Source organism: Paramisgurnus dabryanus, chromosome 14 (assembly GCF_030506205.2).
Source record: "Paramisgurnus dabryanus chromosome 14, PD_genome_1.1, whole genome shotgun sequence".
NCBI lineage: Eukaryota > Metazoa > Chordata > Actinopteri > Cypriniformes > Cobitidae > Paramisgurnus > Paramisgurnus dabryanus.
Window position 1 is genome coordinate 22869654 of NC_133350.1, and position 15182 is coordinate 22884835.

A 15182-nucleotide genomic window follows, 5' to 3' on the forward strand; every position below is an offset into this window, starting at 1 on the left:
GGTTCAAACGACGAATGTGCACAGTAGCGCCTCACTGCAGAACACGACATCCGGGGGCGGGGTTGCATTTAGATCCAGGGGCGGAGCTGGATCCCGATCCAGAGTTCCCATTGGTCGTCAGTTTTACCACAAGACACGTCATACACGTTTGCTGCGTTACCATTTCCGTATTAAGTCGTAACTAAATTAAGTTATTATTTTGACATAAAAACTAACTTTACTTATGACTACAATAAAAGTAGTGCCTTTAGGGTGAAATGTAAGTTTTTTGCTATAATGTTTTGGAGTAAAACATTTCTGGTAAGCCTACTATGAGTAGGGTGGCCATTCGTGCCAGTTCCGCCGGACACGTCCCGAACATGTTTTCGGGTTAGTTCTCCGGAAGTCGCGTTGGTCGACCGCATATGTCATCAAGGTTTAATATTTCGGGTTTTAATAAAAAAAAAGCAACCGTTACATTTCAATGTAAGAATGAAACTACAATGATTGTATGTCTTAAAATAAATAAATCTTAATTTTCTAATGTATTTTAACTGAAATGTGTGAACCTCGATGACGTATATGCGGTCGAGCAACGCGACTTCCGGAGAACGAACCCGAAAACATGTTTGGGACCTGTGCAAAGAGATTGAAGTTATCATCATCTACAGTGCAAAATATCATCCAAAGATTGAGAGAATCTGCAACAATCTCTGTGCGTAAGGGTCAAGGCCGGAAAACCATACTGGATGCCCGTGATCTTCGGGCTCTTAGACGGCACTGCATCACATACAGGAATGCTACTGTAATGGAAATCATAACATGGGCTCTGGAATACTTCCAGAAAACATTGTTGGTGAACACAATCCACCGTGTCATTCGCTGTTGCCAGCTAAAACTCTATAGGTAAAAAAAGAAGCCATATCTAAACATGACCCAGAAGCGCAGGCGTTTTCCCTGGGCAAGGATCATTTAAAATGGACTGTGGCAAAGTGAAAAACTGTTCTGTGGTCCAACGAATCAAAATTTAAAGTTCTTTTTGGAAAACTGGGACGCCATTTCATCCGGACTAAAGAGGACAATGACAACCCAAGGTTTATCCAAGTTCTAGATCCATATGATCCCATTCAGACGTCGTCTCTTTCAGGGAAGAGCTTGCATTTTCCAACATGACAATGCCAGGCCACATACTGCATCAATTACAATGTCAAGACTGCGTAGAAGAAGGATCCGGGTACTGAAACGGCCAGCCTGCAGTCCAGATCTTTCACCCATAGAAAACATTTGGCGCATCATAAAGAGGAAGATGCAACAAAGAAGACCTAAGACAGTTGAGCAACTAGAAGTCTCTATTAGACAAGAATGGGACAACATTCCTATTCCTAAACATTGGTCCTCATCCAGCTGTTCCTTATATGTACATTTAACTTTTCTGCCCTCGTATTGCTACCTGTCCCAACTTTTTTTGGAATGTGTAGTTCTCATGAAATACAAAATGAACCAATATTTGGCATGACATTTCAAAATGTATCACTTTCAACATTTGATTTGTTATCTATATTATATTGTGAATAAAATATAAGTTTATGAGATTTGTAAATTATTCCATTCCTTTTTTACTCACAATTTCCACAGTGTCCCAACTTTTTCTGTTTTTGTAATTGCGGGCTGCAACAACGCAAAAATATTGGTTCATTTGGCGGAACAAAGTATATAATGCTGGAGGAGTTGGATCTAGATCCAACCCCGCCCCCTGGATGTTGTGTTCCGCAGTGAGGACCATCTCAATGTGCAACAAACTATGCTTTTGGAAAACAGTCATGAAAAGCTAGTTAGGTTCTCCAACTATGCATCGTACTTGGTTCAGCAGCGAGTACGTCGTTGTTCTGTAAAAGCTCCCTTGCATAGTAGCAAATGCCTCTCCATCTGAAAGGAACCGTCTTTATGAATGAGATGCGCTTAATCTCATGAGATTTATTGTGCAGCTACTCTTAATGCATGTACCTTTTATTTGCTTGGAAATGCATATAAAGTCGGATACGCATTTTGTTCGATTGTTAATCATTAACGCTTAATTGTAGAAATAAGATGAAAATTATTTGATCCTGCTTTAGTGGATTATAGCGTTGTAATCTCTTAAAAATTAAGACTCCAAAAAGCCTTACACCTTTTTAAACGAGTGTTTATGTATCCTAACTATATTAAAACACTATTGTTATTTTTTTTTGACAGGTCTGTTTTTCTTAACTACACAGAGATCAAGATTTACACCATCAGTGAAGACATTAACAAATAAATGCAGGAATAATTTATTAAAGAGGCAACTTCATCCAAATGCTGCAATAATACAATGTCTACAAGCAATACTGAGAAACAAAGAGATCCACTCTCGATTCTTCATTAATTATCGGTAAGGAACATTGAAGTAAAACACTACCATTTTATTATGATTTGGTTAACATGAGAATAACAAAACCAATGTAAAAGAAAGTCAGATATCACAAAATATACTTTTGTCTCATTTTAGATCTAAAGGAACCGGAAGAAACATAATCAGTGTCAGGAACATCATTCCATAATGGCAGAAATATCTTCTGGTTGTTTGCAGATGAAAAACACTTTCTGTCCAAAAAGAAAGCAAAGAACAGAAGACAGCAAATCTTTTACTTGCCCTCACTGTGAAAAGGAATTTGAAAGAAATGCACGTCTTGTGGAGCACATAAAAATTCACTCTGGAGAGTCCCCAAACACATGTCTTCAGTGTGGAAAGAGTTTCACTCAAAAAATTGGTCTTAAGATCCACATGAGGATTCACACTGGAGAGCACCTATACCCATGTACTCAGTGTGGAAAGAATTTCACCAGGAAAGATAATCATGATGCCCACATGAGAATTCACACTGGAGAGCGCCCATACAAATGCACTCAGTGTGAAAAGAGTTTTACAATGAAAGCACATTTTATAATTCACAGGAGAGTTCACACTGGAGAGCGCCCATTCACATGTACTCAATGTAAAAAATGTTTTATTGATAAATCAATTCTCAGGGTGCACATGAGAGTTCACACTGGAGAGCTCCCATACCCATGTCTTCAGTGTGGAAAGAGTTTCAGTACAAGAGCTAAACATACAGACCACATGAGCATTCACACTGGAGTGTACCCACACGTGTGTCTTCAGTGTGGAAAGAATTTTACTAGGAAAGATAAACTTGCAGATCACATGAAGATTCACACTGGAGAGCGCCCATACATGTGTCTCCAGTGTGGAAAATGTTTCACTAGGAAAGATAAACTTGCAGATCACATGAACATTCACACTGGAGAGCGCCCATACATGTGTCTGCAGTGTGGAAAGAGTTTCACTCAAAGAGCTAATCTTTATGTTCACATGAAAATTCACAGTGGAGAGCGGGCATACCCATGTCTTGAGTGTGAAAAGAGTTTCGTTACGAAAGTGTATCTAAAGAAGCACATGAGAGTTCACACTGTACAGTGTCCGTACACGTGTCTCCAGTGTGGAAAGAGTTTCATTCAAAAACCTAGTCTTGATGCCCACATGAAAATTCACACTGGAGTGTGCCCATACATGTGTCTCCAGTGTGGAAAGAGTTTCACTCAAAAACCTAGTCTTGATGCCCACATGAAGATTCACACTGGAGAGCGTCCGTTCCCATGTCTTCAGTGTGAAAAGAGTTTCATAGCGAAAGGATGTCTTAAGAAGCACATGAGAGTTCACACTGGAGAGCGCCCGTACATCTGTCTCCAGTGTGGAAAGGGTTTCAGTCGAAAAAATAGTCTTAATGTCCACATGAGAGTTCACACTGGAGATGAGAAATAATCATGTCCTAGGTCTGAAAAGGGTTTAAGACAAAAGTAAGTCTTATGAGGCCCCTGAGAATTCACATTTGTGCCCATCCACATGTTTTAAAATTAATTATTTTTTCTTAATTTTAGTCCATAACTCTACAGGTGAAGGGGCCACTTTATCTTCAAATATATAAGGTCCCACGGACCAAAACTGGTCAGCAATAGAATCTTTTTTATTATTGTTTTTATAGTGACTGATTCTGAAACAGGCGTGAGCTAAAGACACGAGTGCACGTCTGCTTAGCACGCACAATATGTGAGTAAAGGCTGGGATGAGTACGTGCTTGACTCTCTCTATGCCCTCACAGCTGGACAACACGTGCTCACTCGATCAAGATGACATTTGGTGTCTTCGCACCTTGTTTGAGATGCATTCTAACGCTCAGTTAACTGAAATAGACCAGGCTTGATGACATATGCGGCATAATACGGTTAGATTAGCCACAAGCGGGCGTGCCAGTGCCTGCCAGATGAATAGCATCAGAGGTGTCATGCCGAGTTATGCCACTCAAAGTGGATTTTGCATGCATCTGACTTTGATGCAAAAATACTTTTCTCCAAAAATGTTTTGTAGGGTTGTTGTTTTTTTTTAAGTTGCATGCTTTCAACGCAATTCAATTGAAATGTGAAAATGCACTAAAAATGACAGCATTGCATTAAGATCTTCTTACGTTGCATCAAGTTGATTCATTTTATTCCTTGTTTTTGCACTGTTAATCATTACAGCTCATCACAGATGTGACAGATGAGTGCACAAATGTAATGTTAACATGACTTGTTGGTGTAAAATAAAAAAAAATTCACTCAGTTTTTCAAATTTGTAAAATAGCAAATAAAAGAACTTTAGAATGCTTTTTACCTTTTTTGTCTGTGTAGTCCTTGAGAATATGGCCTATAAACGTTTTTTTTTAAATGTATTTCATTAATGGACGTTAATAATTATGATTCCAGTATGAAGTGTGCACACTGTGCCCCCTTAAAAAACTTTGATGCTTGACACCCTGAATTACATCATTTTAACTTGCTATTTTTTTGACTTTTAGTAAATTGATGCCACTGACGGACAGAACAGTCTGTAATTTATTCTCCCAATTAAAGCGTGTTAAAAAACAAATATTTATTTTACATCTCAAAATCTCATAATATGACCCCTTTAACAAACCTGTGTAAATTTGATTAACAACAAACAAGGCATTAATTAGCCCATTTATAAGAGCCTTTCACTTTAAAAGAACTGCTTCAAATGCAAGTCAAAGCCCCCGTGCCGATCAGTAGTGGGATCGCGCCTGTGAATAGACGCTGCAGTTCAGCCTGAACAAAACAGCGAGACCCAGACTTTTGTGTCAAATTAAAGACGAGAACATGTTCGAGATCCTCTAAGATATCTTAAGATATCACTTATTTTTGTCTTGAAAGGGCCAGTGGGGCGAAAGGACTTTTGTCCATGAAGAAGAAACTTTTGCTGCGTCAAAAACCGCCTATACAATATTAATACGCGAAAAGCAGTAGGCGAGGCGAGTAGTATGTCCGAATACATAGTATTCGAAAAACAGTATGCGAAAAGTACCCGGATGACCTACTACTTCCGGTTAGATTTTGCAGTGTGCATACGATGGACACTTCACTATCCCATGATGCCCCGGGAGAGGAGTTATCCAACGAAGAAGAAGATCATGCGGCTGTTTTCGCGCTGAAATGACATGACGTGATAACAAAGTATGTCACGTGATGTAGCAACATGGCCGATGTAGTACGTTTGAATCTCATTCATACTACCAGGATTCATACTATACAGTACCTACTGTTTTAACGGCAAGTAAGTAGGTACTTCATCTTATTCAGTACCTACAGTATGCGGTTTCGGACGCAGCCGAATAACTGTGAGCATTATTTTTTATTCATTTATCCTCATAATCTTTAATCAAAAATGCTAATCTTCATGCCTTCCTAAAAAAATCTCTTTACTTCCGAATGGTGGGCGGGGCCAAGGAAAAGATTGCAGCTATTAGCAAGTAGCAACATGACCCAACTTAAAACAATCCAATTAGTTCTAAATGGACGAATTCAGGTCCAGCCCTACCTTTTGTCATTTCAGAGGCCATTTCACTCGTATACTTCACAATGGAAAAATTAAAACAATCACAATCACTACTTTTCTTGGCAACTTTAATCATTCATTACAATGGGGAAACCCATTCTGAAGTGCAGCAAAAGATTGTTGAGCTACACAAAATAGAAAGTGGCTTTAAGAAAATAGTTAAACCTCAAAAATAAATGCGATAATGGATGCGTCATTGATGCGTTTCTCAAAAGCATCGTTAGACAACTACTGTCGTAAGTTTCGTCAATTACTGACAAAGTTCAATGATTTTGGTGTTTCCGGAAATCATAGTTCAAACGAACATTTGCGAGCTGCATTGCAAACTTGTGTGGTTTGAACGACAGCGGCATGTTCAAGTTTAAAACGGTGCTGCAGTTTAATCAGCAGCAACATGTAAATAAACCACGCGGTACTAAAGTACAATGGGTCACACAATGGGTTTAAGTTGTAATGTATTCTTTCATTCTGGACAGCAAGTGCAGTGACTGTAACGTTGTGCAATGTTTTGTCGGGGCTGAACGCAGCCCTTCACTTGTTGTTAGAAGCATAGTTCCTTGTTATCATATGTATCATATTACCATTTATGAATGTATAATAATTTGCTTAGAATCATATTTATCTTAGTAGCTACTCAGAAAAACTGCCAAGGTGAAATAGTGGGTAAGAATGTTCTTTTGTTATCATACGACCTTTGATTACTGCATCATCAAGCTGCATCATCAAGCTACTATCTTTGTTTTTGGTAGAATGTAGTCAATCCTATTTTTCTAGACTTGTTACAATTGTGAAGGTCTGTGAGGTTCGACCTTCGAAATGAACCGAGAACCAGTGATTAAAACCTAAATAAATACAGTCCGCAGAGAAGCTCAGATCGAGAGACAGACTGAGTGTATCCTAATGAGACATCTCAATCTGGGTTCTCCCTGCAGAATATATACTACCCCATTCGTGGTCTGAGTGTGTCTTAATTTTGTTAAGGTTCCTAAGTATTTTAAACCTGACACCGTCTTTACGGATGAGATGCGCATAAAAATCGCATCAGGGCCGGCGCTAGCTATAGGCAGAGTAGGCAAATGCCTAGGGCCTCAAGCTTGGAGGGGGGCCTCCATAACTGCTAAATCCATGTGCGCTAGTCCGACAATCACTACTGAGAGCATTAAAGAAATATTCCATTTCTTAAAAGAAAAATCCAGATAATTTACTCATCACCATGTCATCCAAAACGTTGATGTCTTTCTTTGTTCAGTCGAGAAGAAATTATGTTTTTTGAGGAAAACATTGAAGGATTTTTCTCATTTTAATGGACTTTAATAGAGCCCAACATTTAATACTTAACTCAACACTTAAAAATTTTTTTATTGAGTTTTTAAAGGACTATAAACAATCCCAAACGAGGCATAAGGGTCTTATCTAGCGAAACGATTGTCATTTTTGATAAGAAAAATAAAAAATATCCACTTTTAAACCACAACTTCTCGTCTCACAAAAAGGCGGTGTTTTAAATAAATTACTGCATCCACAACAACAAATTTGACCTGCCTTAAAATGATTAACACTTGTGGTTTTGCATAATTTCTAATTAATTTTAAACTAAATTTTATCTATTTGTTAACTTATAAAACAGAAAGTAATTGGGAAAACATGTTTAATCACTGTAGTGGTCAAATTAATTCTTACAGGGTAGGGAAAAAAACACTTTCTCCGATTACTCTGAAAATTAAAGAAGTGTGAGGGGCCTCCAACATAAATTTTGCATAGGGCCTCCAAATATATAGAACCGGCCCTGAATCGCATGCGATTTATTGTGCAGCTACTTTTAATGCATGGCCTACTTCTATTTGTTTGGAAATGCATATATGGGTCTGATACGCATTTTATTCGATTGTTAAACATTCAAGCTTAATTGTAGAAATAAATTGACAATTATTTGATCCTGCTTTAGTAGTTTTAATCTCTTAAAAATTAAGACTCCAAAAAGTCTTACTCCTTTTTAAACAAGTGTTTATCCTAACTATATTAAAACACTATTGTTGATTAATTTACTTGAAGGTGTGTTACTGTAAAATGTATTCATTTATTTTTTGTTTTGACAGATCTGTTTTTCTAAACTACACAGAGATCAAGATTTACACCATCAGTGAAGACATTAACAAATAAATGCAGGAATAATTTATTAAAGAGGCCATTTCATCCAAATGCTTCAATAATACAATGTCTACAAGGAGATCAATACTGAGAAACAAAGAGATTCACTCTCGATTCTTCATTAATTATCGGTAAGGAACATTGAAGTACCATTTTATTATGATTTGGTTAACATGACAATAAGAAAACCAATGTAAAAGAAAGTCAGATATCACAAAATATACTTTTGTCTCATTTTAGATCTAAAGGACCTGGAAGAAACATCATCAGTGTCAGGAACATCATTCCATAATGGCAGAAATATCTTCTGGTTGTTTGCAGATGAAAAACACTTTCTGTCCAAAAAAAAAGCAAAGAACAGACAGCAAATCTTTTACTTGCCCTCACTGTGAAAAGGAATTTAAAAGAAAATGAAAAGTCCCCAAACACAAGTCTTCAGTGTGGAAAGAGTTTCACTCAAAAAAATGGTGTTAATATCCACATGAGAATTCAGACTGGAGAGCACCTATACCCATGTACTCAGTGTGGAAAGAATTCCACTCGAAAATGTAATCTTGATGCCCACACGAGAATTCACACTGGAGTGAACCGACCTGATGTCTTCAGTGTGAAAGAGTTTCATACTTAAATGAGGTCTTAAGAAGCACATGAGAGTTCACACTGGAGAGCGCCCGTACATCTGTCTCCAGTGTGGAAAGAGTTTCACTCAAAGACCTAGTCTTGATGTCCACATGAGAGATGGGCATTAATCATGTCCTAGGTCTGAAAAGAGTTTAATGACAAAAGTAAGTCTTATGAGGCACATGATAATTCACATTTTTGCCCATCCACATGTCTTATTTAGTTTTGGTTTTGGTAAACCATTCTCTACAAGTACATGAGAAAATATGTAGTTGAAATTTGGCTCTCCTTATGATGTCATAAGGAGCTCTTATTATAATAATACCGCCCCTTAATCTGCACTATCCAATCACTGCACTACAATTTAGTGCAGAGAAAAGGAAAGAGGGAAAATAATTCACAGCACAATTGAGTTTCAATTGCAACAAACCGCTCATGCATTTAAAAGGACACACCCAAAGGTACATTTTGGCACACACCTACAAAGTGGCAATTTTAACATGTTATTATAAATTATCTGTAGGGTATTTTGAGCTAAAACTTCACGTGCTCTGGGGACCCCAAAGATTTATTTGACATCTTAAAAAAGTCTTGTGCCATGGCCCCTTTAAAAGGTTCAGTTGAAGAACCAGTTCAGTTGAGGCAAACTAAATCTGGATACAAAAAAACGAATATACAACTATGGATATTGTTTAAGACAGGTCAGTTTTGTGGGAATGCGCTAATACAGTATGCCGTGCATGGAAAACTTATCTGTCAGATTTACATTGTGAGACATTAAAAAAACTCACCACATGGGGTTACACAGGATCAAGTATTTGTGTTTTTGTAAGGCTATTTTCTTTTACTCTGATAAATCAGATAAAGATCTTCCACAAATGCCTGATTTGTTGTCCATCCTTAAGTTTGGAAAGAGTTTAATTAATGGAATTAATTTTGGAACTGTTGAGAAAAATTTACATTTATGAATATATCGTATATATTCTATGTTTCCCAAAAATTTACTTAACCACAATCGCACGCAGTGGTTCTATGAATTGCTGTCCACTTGTCAAATGCTGAAATGAGCTTATGAAAAGACTTGTAATTGTAGCACACGATTGTTTTGGAAAGGTTTAGCCTAATAATGTGAAAGTATTATTAATGGCAATCCCCTCAAATGTTAACAAAGCACTCAACTTTAAACAAAGCATTAAAATGAATTATGCCCCCCCATCCTGGAATTTCACCAACTCTTAATCCCATCATCATTACGGTCTCACCCAGACCATTTCATTATCATAAAAATGGATTCACACCTTAGGCATGATATTCACCTTTGACTTACAGTCATACAATGGAACAAGAGGCACCATGGCCAAAGTTACCTTGCGAATTTCTTTCATGATGAGACAGGAACTTGTAGGAATACATTTACATATAACTAAGAGGACAGTGTTACTTTGCTCTCGAACATGATGAACACATATATAAATAGTGGTTCCCAACCTGAAGTCAGGGGGGACTAGGGTTTTAGGTCAAATACAAATGCAGAAAAGCATTTTTCTGATAACTTTGTATAAAATATTTTAACAATAGTAGGCTTGGATTGCAATGAAATTGAAAAATAAACAGCATTACATTTTGAAATGCTCATGTTATATAGGCCTATTTCTTTTCATCTGCTGTTTTTGCAGAACTGATTTTTGATTAAGCAAAGTTTTTCATTAGAACCAATTGAGCACATTAATGTAATGACGATAGAATAGATGATTCTTGCATAAGAACACCCATGCTCGATTTTGAAATTGTTATCATTATCTGCTGGCGTCTGATTTTATATTTATAACACTATGCCATCCTAACTGAGCCACTTTTTAATTTAAACACATGTCTGATGCAGCTTTGCTTCACTGTATATGAAAATGGACATCAGTTATAAACTTTGGTAACATGTTATTGGTAACAAACTAGCCTATGTCATTTGTCACAAAAAATAACACATTAATATAATTTAAAAAATGCCCCTTGAAATCAATTTAAGATTGTCAAACAACAGGAGAATAGCACATACAGGCCCATTTTATTGATGAAAATAAAGGACATTTTGAATGTTTATGGTAAAAAATGACAAGCGTCTATCAAGAACCAAAATTCTGGTATTTAGCAAACAATAGTTTTGTGGACAGTGAAAGAGTACATTTGCAATAAACGGGCCAGTTGGAGGCATCCAAAGGCACACTTTGATACTGAAGTCACTCAATGTAAAATGACAAGATGCATTTAAAATTAGGATATGTCAGGACGCTGGAAGTCACCTCTTTGCCCACCTGTCTTGCTTAGCAACTTAATGTCAGTAATAATGATGTCACGACTGACAGACTTGCACATGTCGTACAGTGCCAGCGTGGCAACTGTCACAGCTGTCAGAGCCTCCATCTCCACTCCTGTGCGGCCGAGGGTTTGGCACGTTGCCTTGACAACTGCAGTATTTCCTTCCTCCAGCAACTCTATAGTAACAGAGGTGTGGTCAAGAGGAAGCGTATGGCAAAGAGGAATGAGAGATGCAGTCTGCTTGGCACCCATGATGCCAGCTAGCTGGGCTACCGCCAGTGCATCACCCTTGGCAAGTTGGTTGGCACGCACCAAATTAAAGGCCTTTGAGCCTAGGATGACCTTGCCACAAGCCGTGGCTGTGCGACAAGTTACCGGCTTACTCCCCACGTTGACCATGGAGGCTTTACCTTGTGCATCAGTGTGGGTCAGGCAATCAGAGGTTCCATCAGAGCTAGAAGATTTTGGTACTTTTAAATCAGGACCACATTTAAAGGTTTCACTGTGAATTTGCCGTGAACTCTGAGGAACTGAGATGCTGCCTTTAGGTTGATTAGGTACAGACAAAAGGTTTACATTTTTGGATTGTAGCTGTGTAGAGCAAGACCTCCACCAGAAAACATGTGTATGAAAATTGACAACTGGGTGTTTTTGAAAAGCACAAAGATTCACCTGACAATAAGAGTCGGTCATTAAGCTAAGGGTCTTTAAAGCTGCTCTCATCATGTAACAGATATTAACAAACTTATAAAAACTTGGTTGATTATCGTGATGAATCAAATCTAGTGCTTCAGAGAAAGTACTTGTGTAGTACTCATGGACATTGCCACACAAATGCTGATTGTTATTTCTTGAAGACTGGGATGTTGCTGAGGACGCTTAATCCACTCTAAATGCTTGCAGAAGCCAGGTGCAATCTTTACCTGTAGAAAAGAATGAAAACATTTTAATACTTTTTTTTCCAAATCCAAATTTGAGTAAATAGAGCTAAATAAACAACATAGTAAAAAAATTTAGCAATCCAATGATGCACCAGCTGATATCAATGGAATTAAGTAATAATTACATATGCTATCATACATCATCAGATTGATTAAACTAATTGGGGTGGTTTCCCGGACAGGGATTAGACTAGTTCTAGATTTAAACACTTTTAAGAGCTCTCCAAACTGAAAATAACTTGCACTGACATATCTTAAAATACATCAGTGCCCTTTGTTTTACCTCAAAATGCACACAGGTAATGTTTTTAGTAAGGCATGTTTGTTAAAACTAGTTATATTTCCTAATTAAACTAAGGCCTAGTCCTGGATTAAGCTAATCCTGGTCTGGGAAAACCGCCCCATAGTGTTCTGTTAATCAAAAGGGTGTCCAGAGTTAAAAACACATCAGAGTTAATTTAACACTTTAGTTTTTTGATCTTTTTTATCTGCCTGCTATGTGGCATCCTGTCTTTGTCATTTACAGACAAGCACATTTCTAGCTTGGCAAGATAAAAAGGCTCGGGCACGCATAGCTGGGATAAGCCATATGTTTAAGTAAACCGGTCTATAGTAGACGATCTATAAAAACATACTGTAATTTTCAGATCTCAAAACACCTTTTATGGAAACGAGGTTGTTTCATGTCTTTCTGATGTCAGACAGATGAATGAATCAACACAAGACAGCAACACATCACTGCCTAGTTTTACCTAATTTCCTCTTTTCAATTAGTTACACCTACTGTGGTAAACTGATGAGGGTAGAGTAGGAACGAGACAGCCATGACTATAAGTACTGGACGTTTACTGATTCATACTGAATACTGTTTTTTTTATGATAAGATACAAATTTTAATATACACCAATACCAGTGTATGTTGCTTAAACAACATGCAAAATTGTTTAATAACTCATATCATGATATAAGATTTGGTCATATCGGCCGACCGCTAGTTTAAAATCACCTCGTTGGAGCACAGAATTCTGCTTGAAATATAAACAGTGAACGCCTTTGTGACACCTTATCCCATAATTGATCACTACAATACTAATTGTCACTAGAAATGCAATCAAAAGGTGTAAAAGTAAAAATATAACTTTTATTTAAACTAAATTTGTGATCTAGCTGCTTTCTTGGTTGCCATTTTATCGACCAGGCTCGACTAATCACATTCCCACATAGAATTGTGGGACAAGACGGTGAAGGTATCTAAGAGGCTGTTTACACTTGGCATTAACGTTTTCATCGATCGGATCACAAGTGGACGACGTTAATGCAAGGTGTAAACGGTGTTCAAAACGTTTTGAGCTCGTCCACTTTCGACCACTTTCAACCACATCCAGAGGTAGTTGAAACCACTTTCGATCGGATCGCTTTGGAGTTGCGGAACGCATATGTGGTTGAATGTGTTCGAACAGCCACACGCGACCGCCTTCTCTCCGCCCATTTATCTAATTTGAGGTATTAAACACAAGTTTTACGTCTTTTTTTACTTCTGGCGTGAACACATGGTGAACCGCGCTATTTTTAGCCTTTCATTGATAAACCTAAAGCGGCTGATCTCCGTAGTTTCGTTTTGAAAGTGTGTTTTTTTACTTGCTAAACAAGCAGTGGACTCCGACATAATATTAGTTTGCGTCCATATAAACTCATAATTACTCCCACTCGCGTTTGAATGACAGCAGAGAGACTCGCCCACCATCTCACAGACCATCCCCTCACAGTATTCAGGACAGAAGGGGTCGAAAGTGGACAAAAGAGACGGATTTAAATACCAGGTGTAAACGTAATGTTTCTCTCTCGTCCACTTGTGATCCGATCGATGAAAACACATCTTAAAACCAAGTGTAAACAGCCCCTTAGAAATCAAGAAGTAAAGCAAACATTGGACTCTTTGACGTGCCTTGATGCCTTCCTGCCTTGAAATGCTGCCTCTGAAGAATGATGCGCCGGTTGGATGCTGTGACATTTGTCCTGCCCCTCCTCCACTGTAATTGGATGGCTGAGTGAGAAATGACATTGACGAGCTGAGCGTTTCACCCAAAGTCAACTCTCGCTGCTCAGTGCAAACATAACATGCCAAAAAACATAAGTTGGGCATGCTACGCAAGTTCTTTAAGCACATTGACCGGAATCGTCAAGCAGGATTGATTTCTAACTAAATTAAATTTGTACACATCTTTGGGGGTTCATTCTGGGGTTTACTACTTTGCACAATGAACTATCACGTAAATAGCTTGTTATCAAGTCAATAACACGTTATTAATTCACTGTTCATGTCTTAAAAACATAACAGAGAAAATGCATAGGACTCTTATGTTCTATATAAACCTTTCCTTCCACTAAAAAGCACAAATAACCAAAGATCATATTGATGAACCGTTCCCCGCCCACTTTTCGCAGCAAGATCCGACAAATTTTTCAAAGCTCAAAGTCTAGTGTGCACCTTTAGGCATATTTTAGCATGAAGCACCTCAGTGAATCAATGATCAGTGACATTTGTTGCAGGCGTTCAGGGTGGTGTACAGTCACTTTTTACTTTACAGTTTGTTTGTTTGTTTTTTTGCCAGAATTTAAGGCTAACTTACATTTTAATCTGTTGGTTAAAAACTGCCTCTTCTTCCTTTCCTGTGTACTGCAGCTTTAACGTTATGCGTGAGATTTTTAGATATTAGGCTTTTAAGGCTTCCCTAAGGGGCTTTTGGCGAAGCATAGATATGCTGCCTTCAAAAAACTCTTAAAAATGGGTCAAAACTTACCACAAATTTGCGGAAGACCGTCTTCTGCGTAAAATAATCTCTCGCCCCTGTATATGCAATAGGTCCGTGTTTCAGTTAACCCCACGTGAGTGAGTTTTGGTCTTACCAATGTAACGACGTTAACTTAAATCGGATAGCAAAATACACAATCATACCGTATCACATCCCTACAGCAATAACTTGTTTTAAACAATATCCATATAAATTAGCAGTTGTCTTGATCCTCCGTTTTCGATATCCAGTTTTATTTTGCCCTGACAATTTCCCTGGCCCGTCTGCCGTTCTTTCACTGAAACTTTTAAACGTTTCGAAGCACTGCTTGTTGAAGCCTTGAACCATTTACGAATCTTTTATTCGAATCAGTGGTTCGGAGCGTGTTTCAAACTGGCCAAGTCACGTGATTTTAGCAAC

The 15182-nt window shown here is 38.0% G+C and overlaps 2 protein-coding genes across 2 annotated transcripts; one reads left to right on the forward strand and one right to left on the reverse strand.

Moving 5' to 3' along the window:
• The first annotated feature begins 2711 nt into the window (after positions 1-2711).
• Positions 2712-4160, forward strand: LOC135719353 (uncharacterized). Its single transcript, XM_065242042.2, has one exon. The coding sequence runs from the start codon at positions 2783-2785 to the stop codon at positions 3818-3820; it is 1038 nt and encodes a 345-aa protein (XP_065098114.2). The 5' UTR covers positions 2712-2782; the 3' UTR covers positions 3821-4160.
• Positions 4161-10753: 6593 nt separating this feature from the next.
• LOC135719073 (cyclic pyranopterin monophosphate synthase-like) lies at positions 10754-15117 on the reverse strand. Its single transcript, XM_065241620.1, has 2 exons — positions 14772-15117; positions 10754-11952 (listed from the first exon to the last, which is right to left on the reverse strand). The coding sequence occupies exon 2, from the start codon at positions 11753-11755 to the stop codon at positions 10985-10987; it is 771 nt and encodes a 256-aa protein (XP_065097692.1). The 5' UTR covers positions 11756-11952; positions 14772-15117; the 3' UTR covers positions 10754-10984.
• Positions 15118-15182: the final 65 nt, after the last annotated feature.

What these genes read in the sequence shown, in the direction of transcription:
- LOC135719353 (XM_065242042.2), top strand. Translation starts at nt 2,783, where the DNA reads ATGAGGATTCACACTGGAGAGCACCTATACCCATGTACTCAGTGTGGA.
- LOC135719073 (XM_065241620.1), bottom strand. Translation starts at nt 11,755, where the DNA reads ATGATGAGAGCAGCTTTAAAGACCCTTAGCTTAATGACCGACTCTTAT.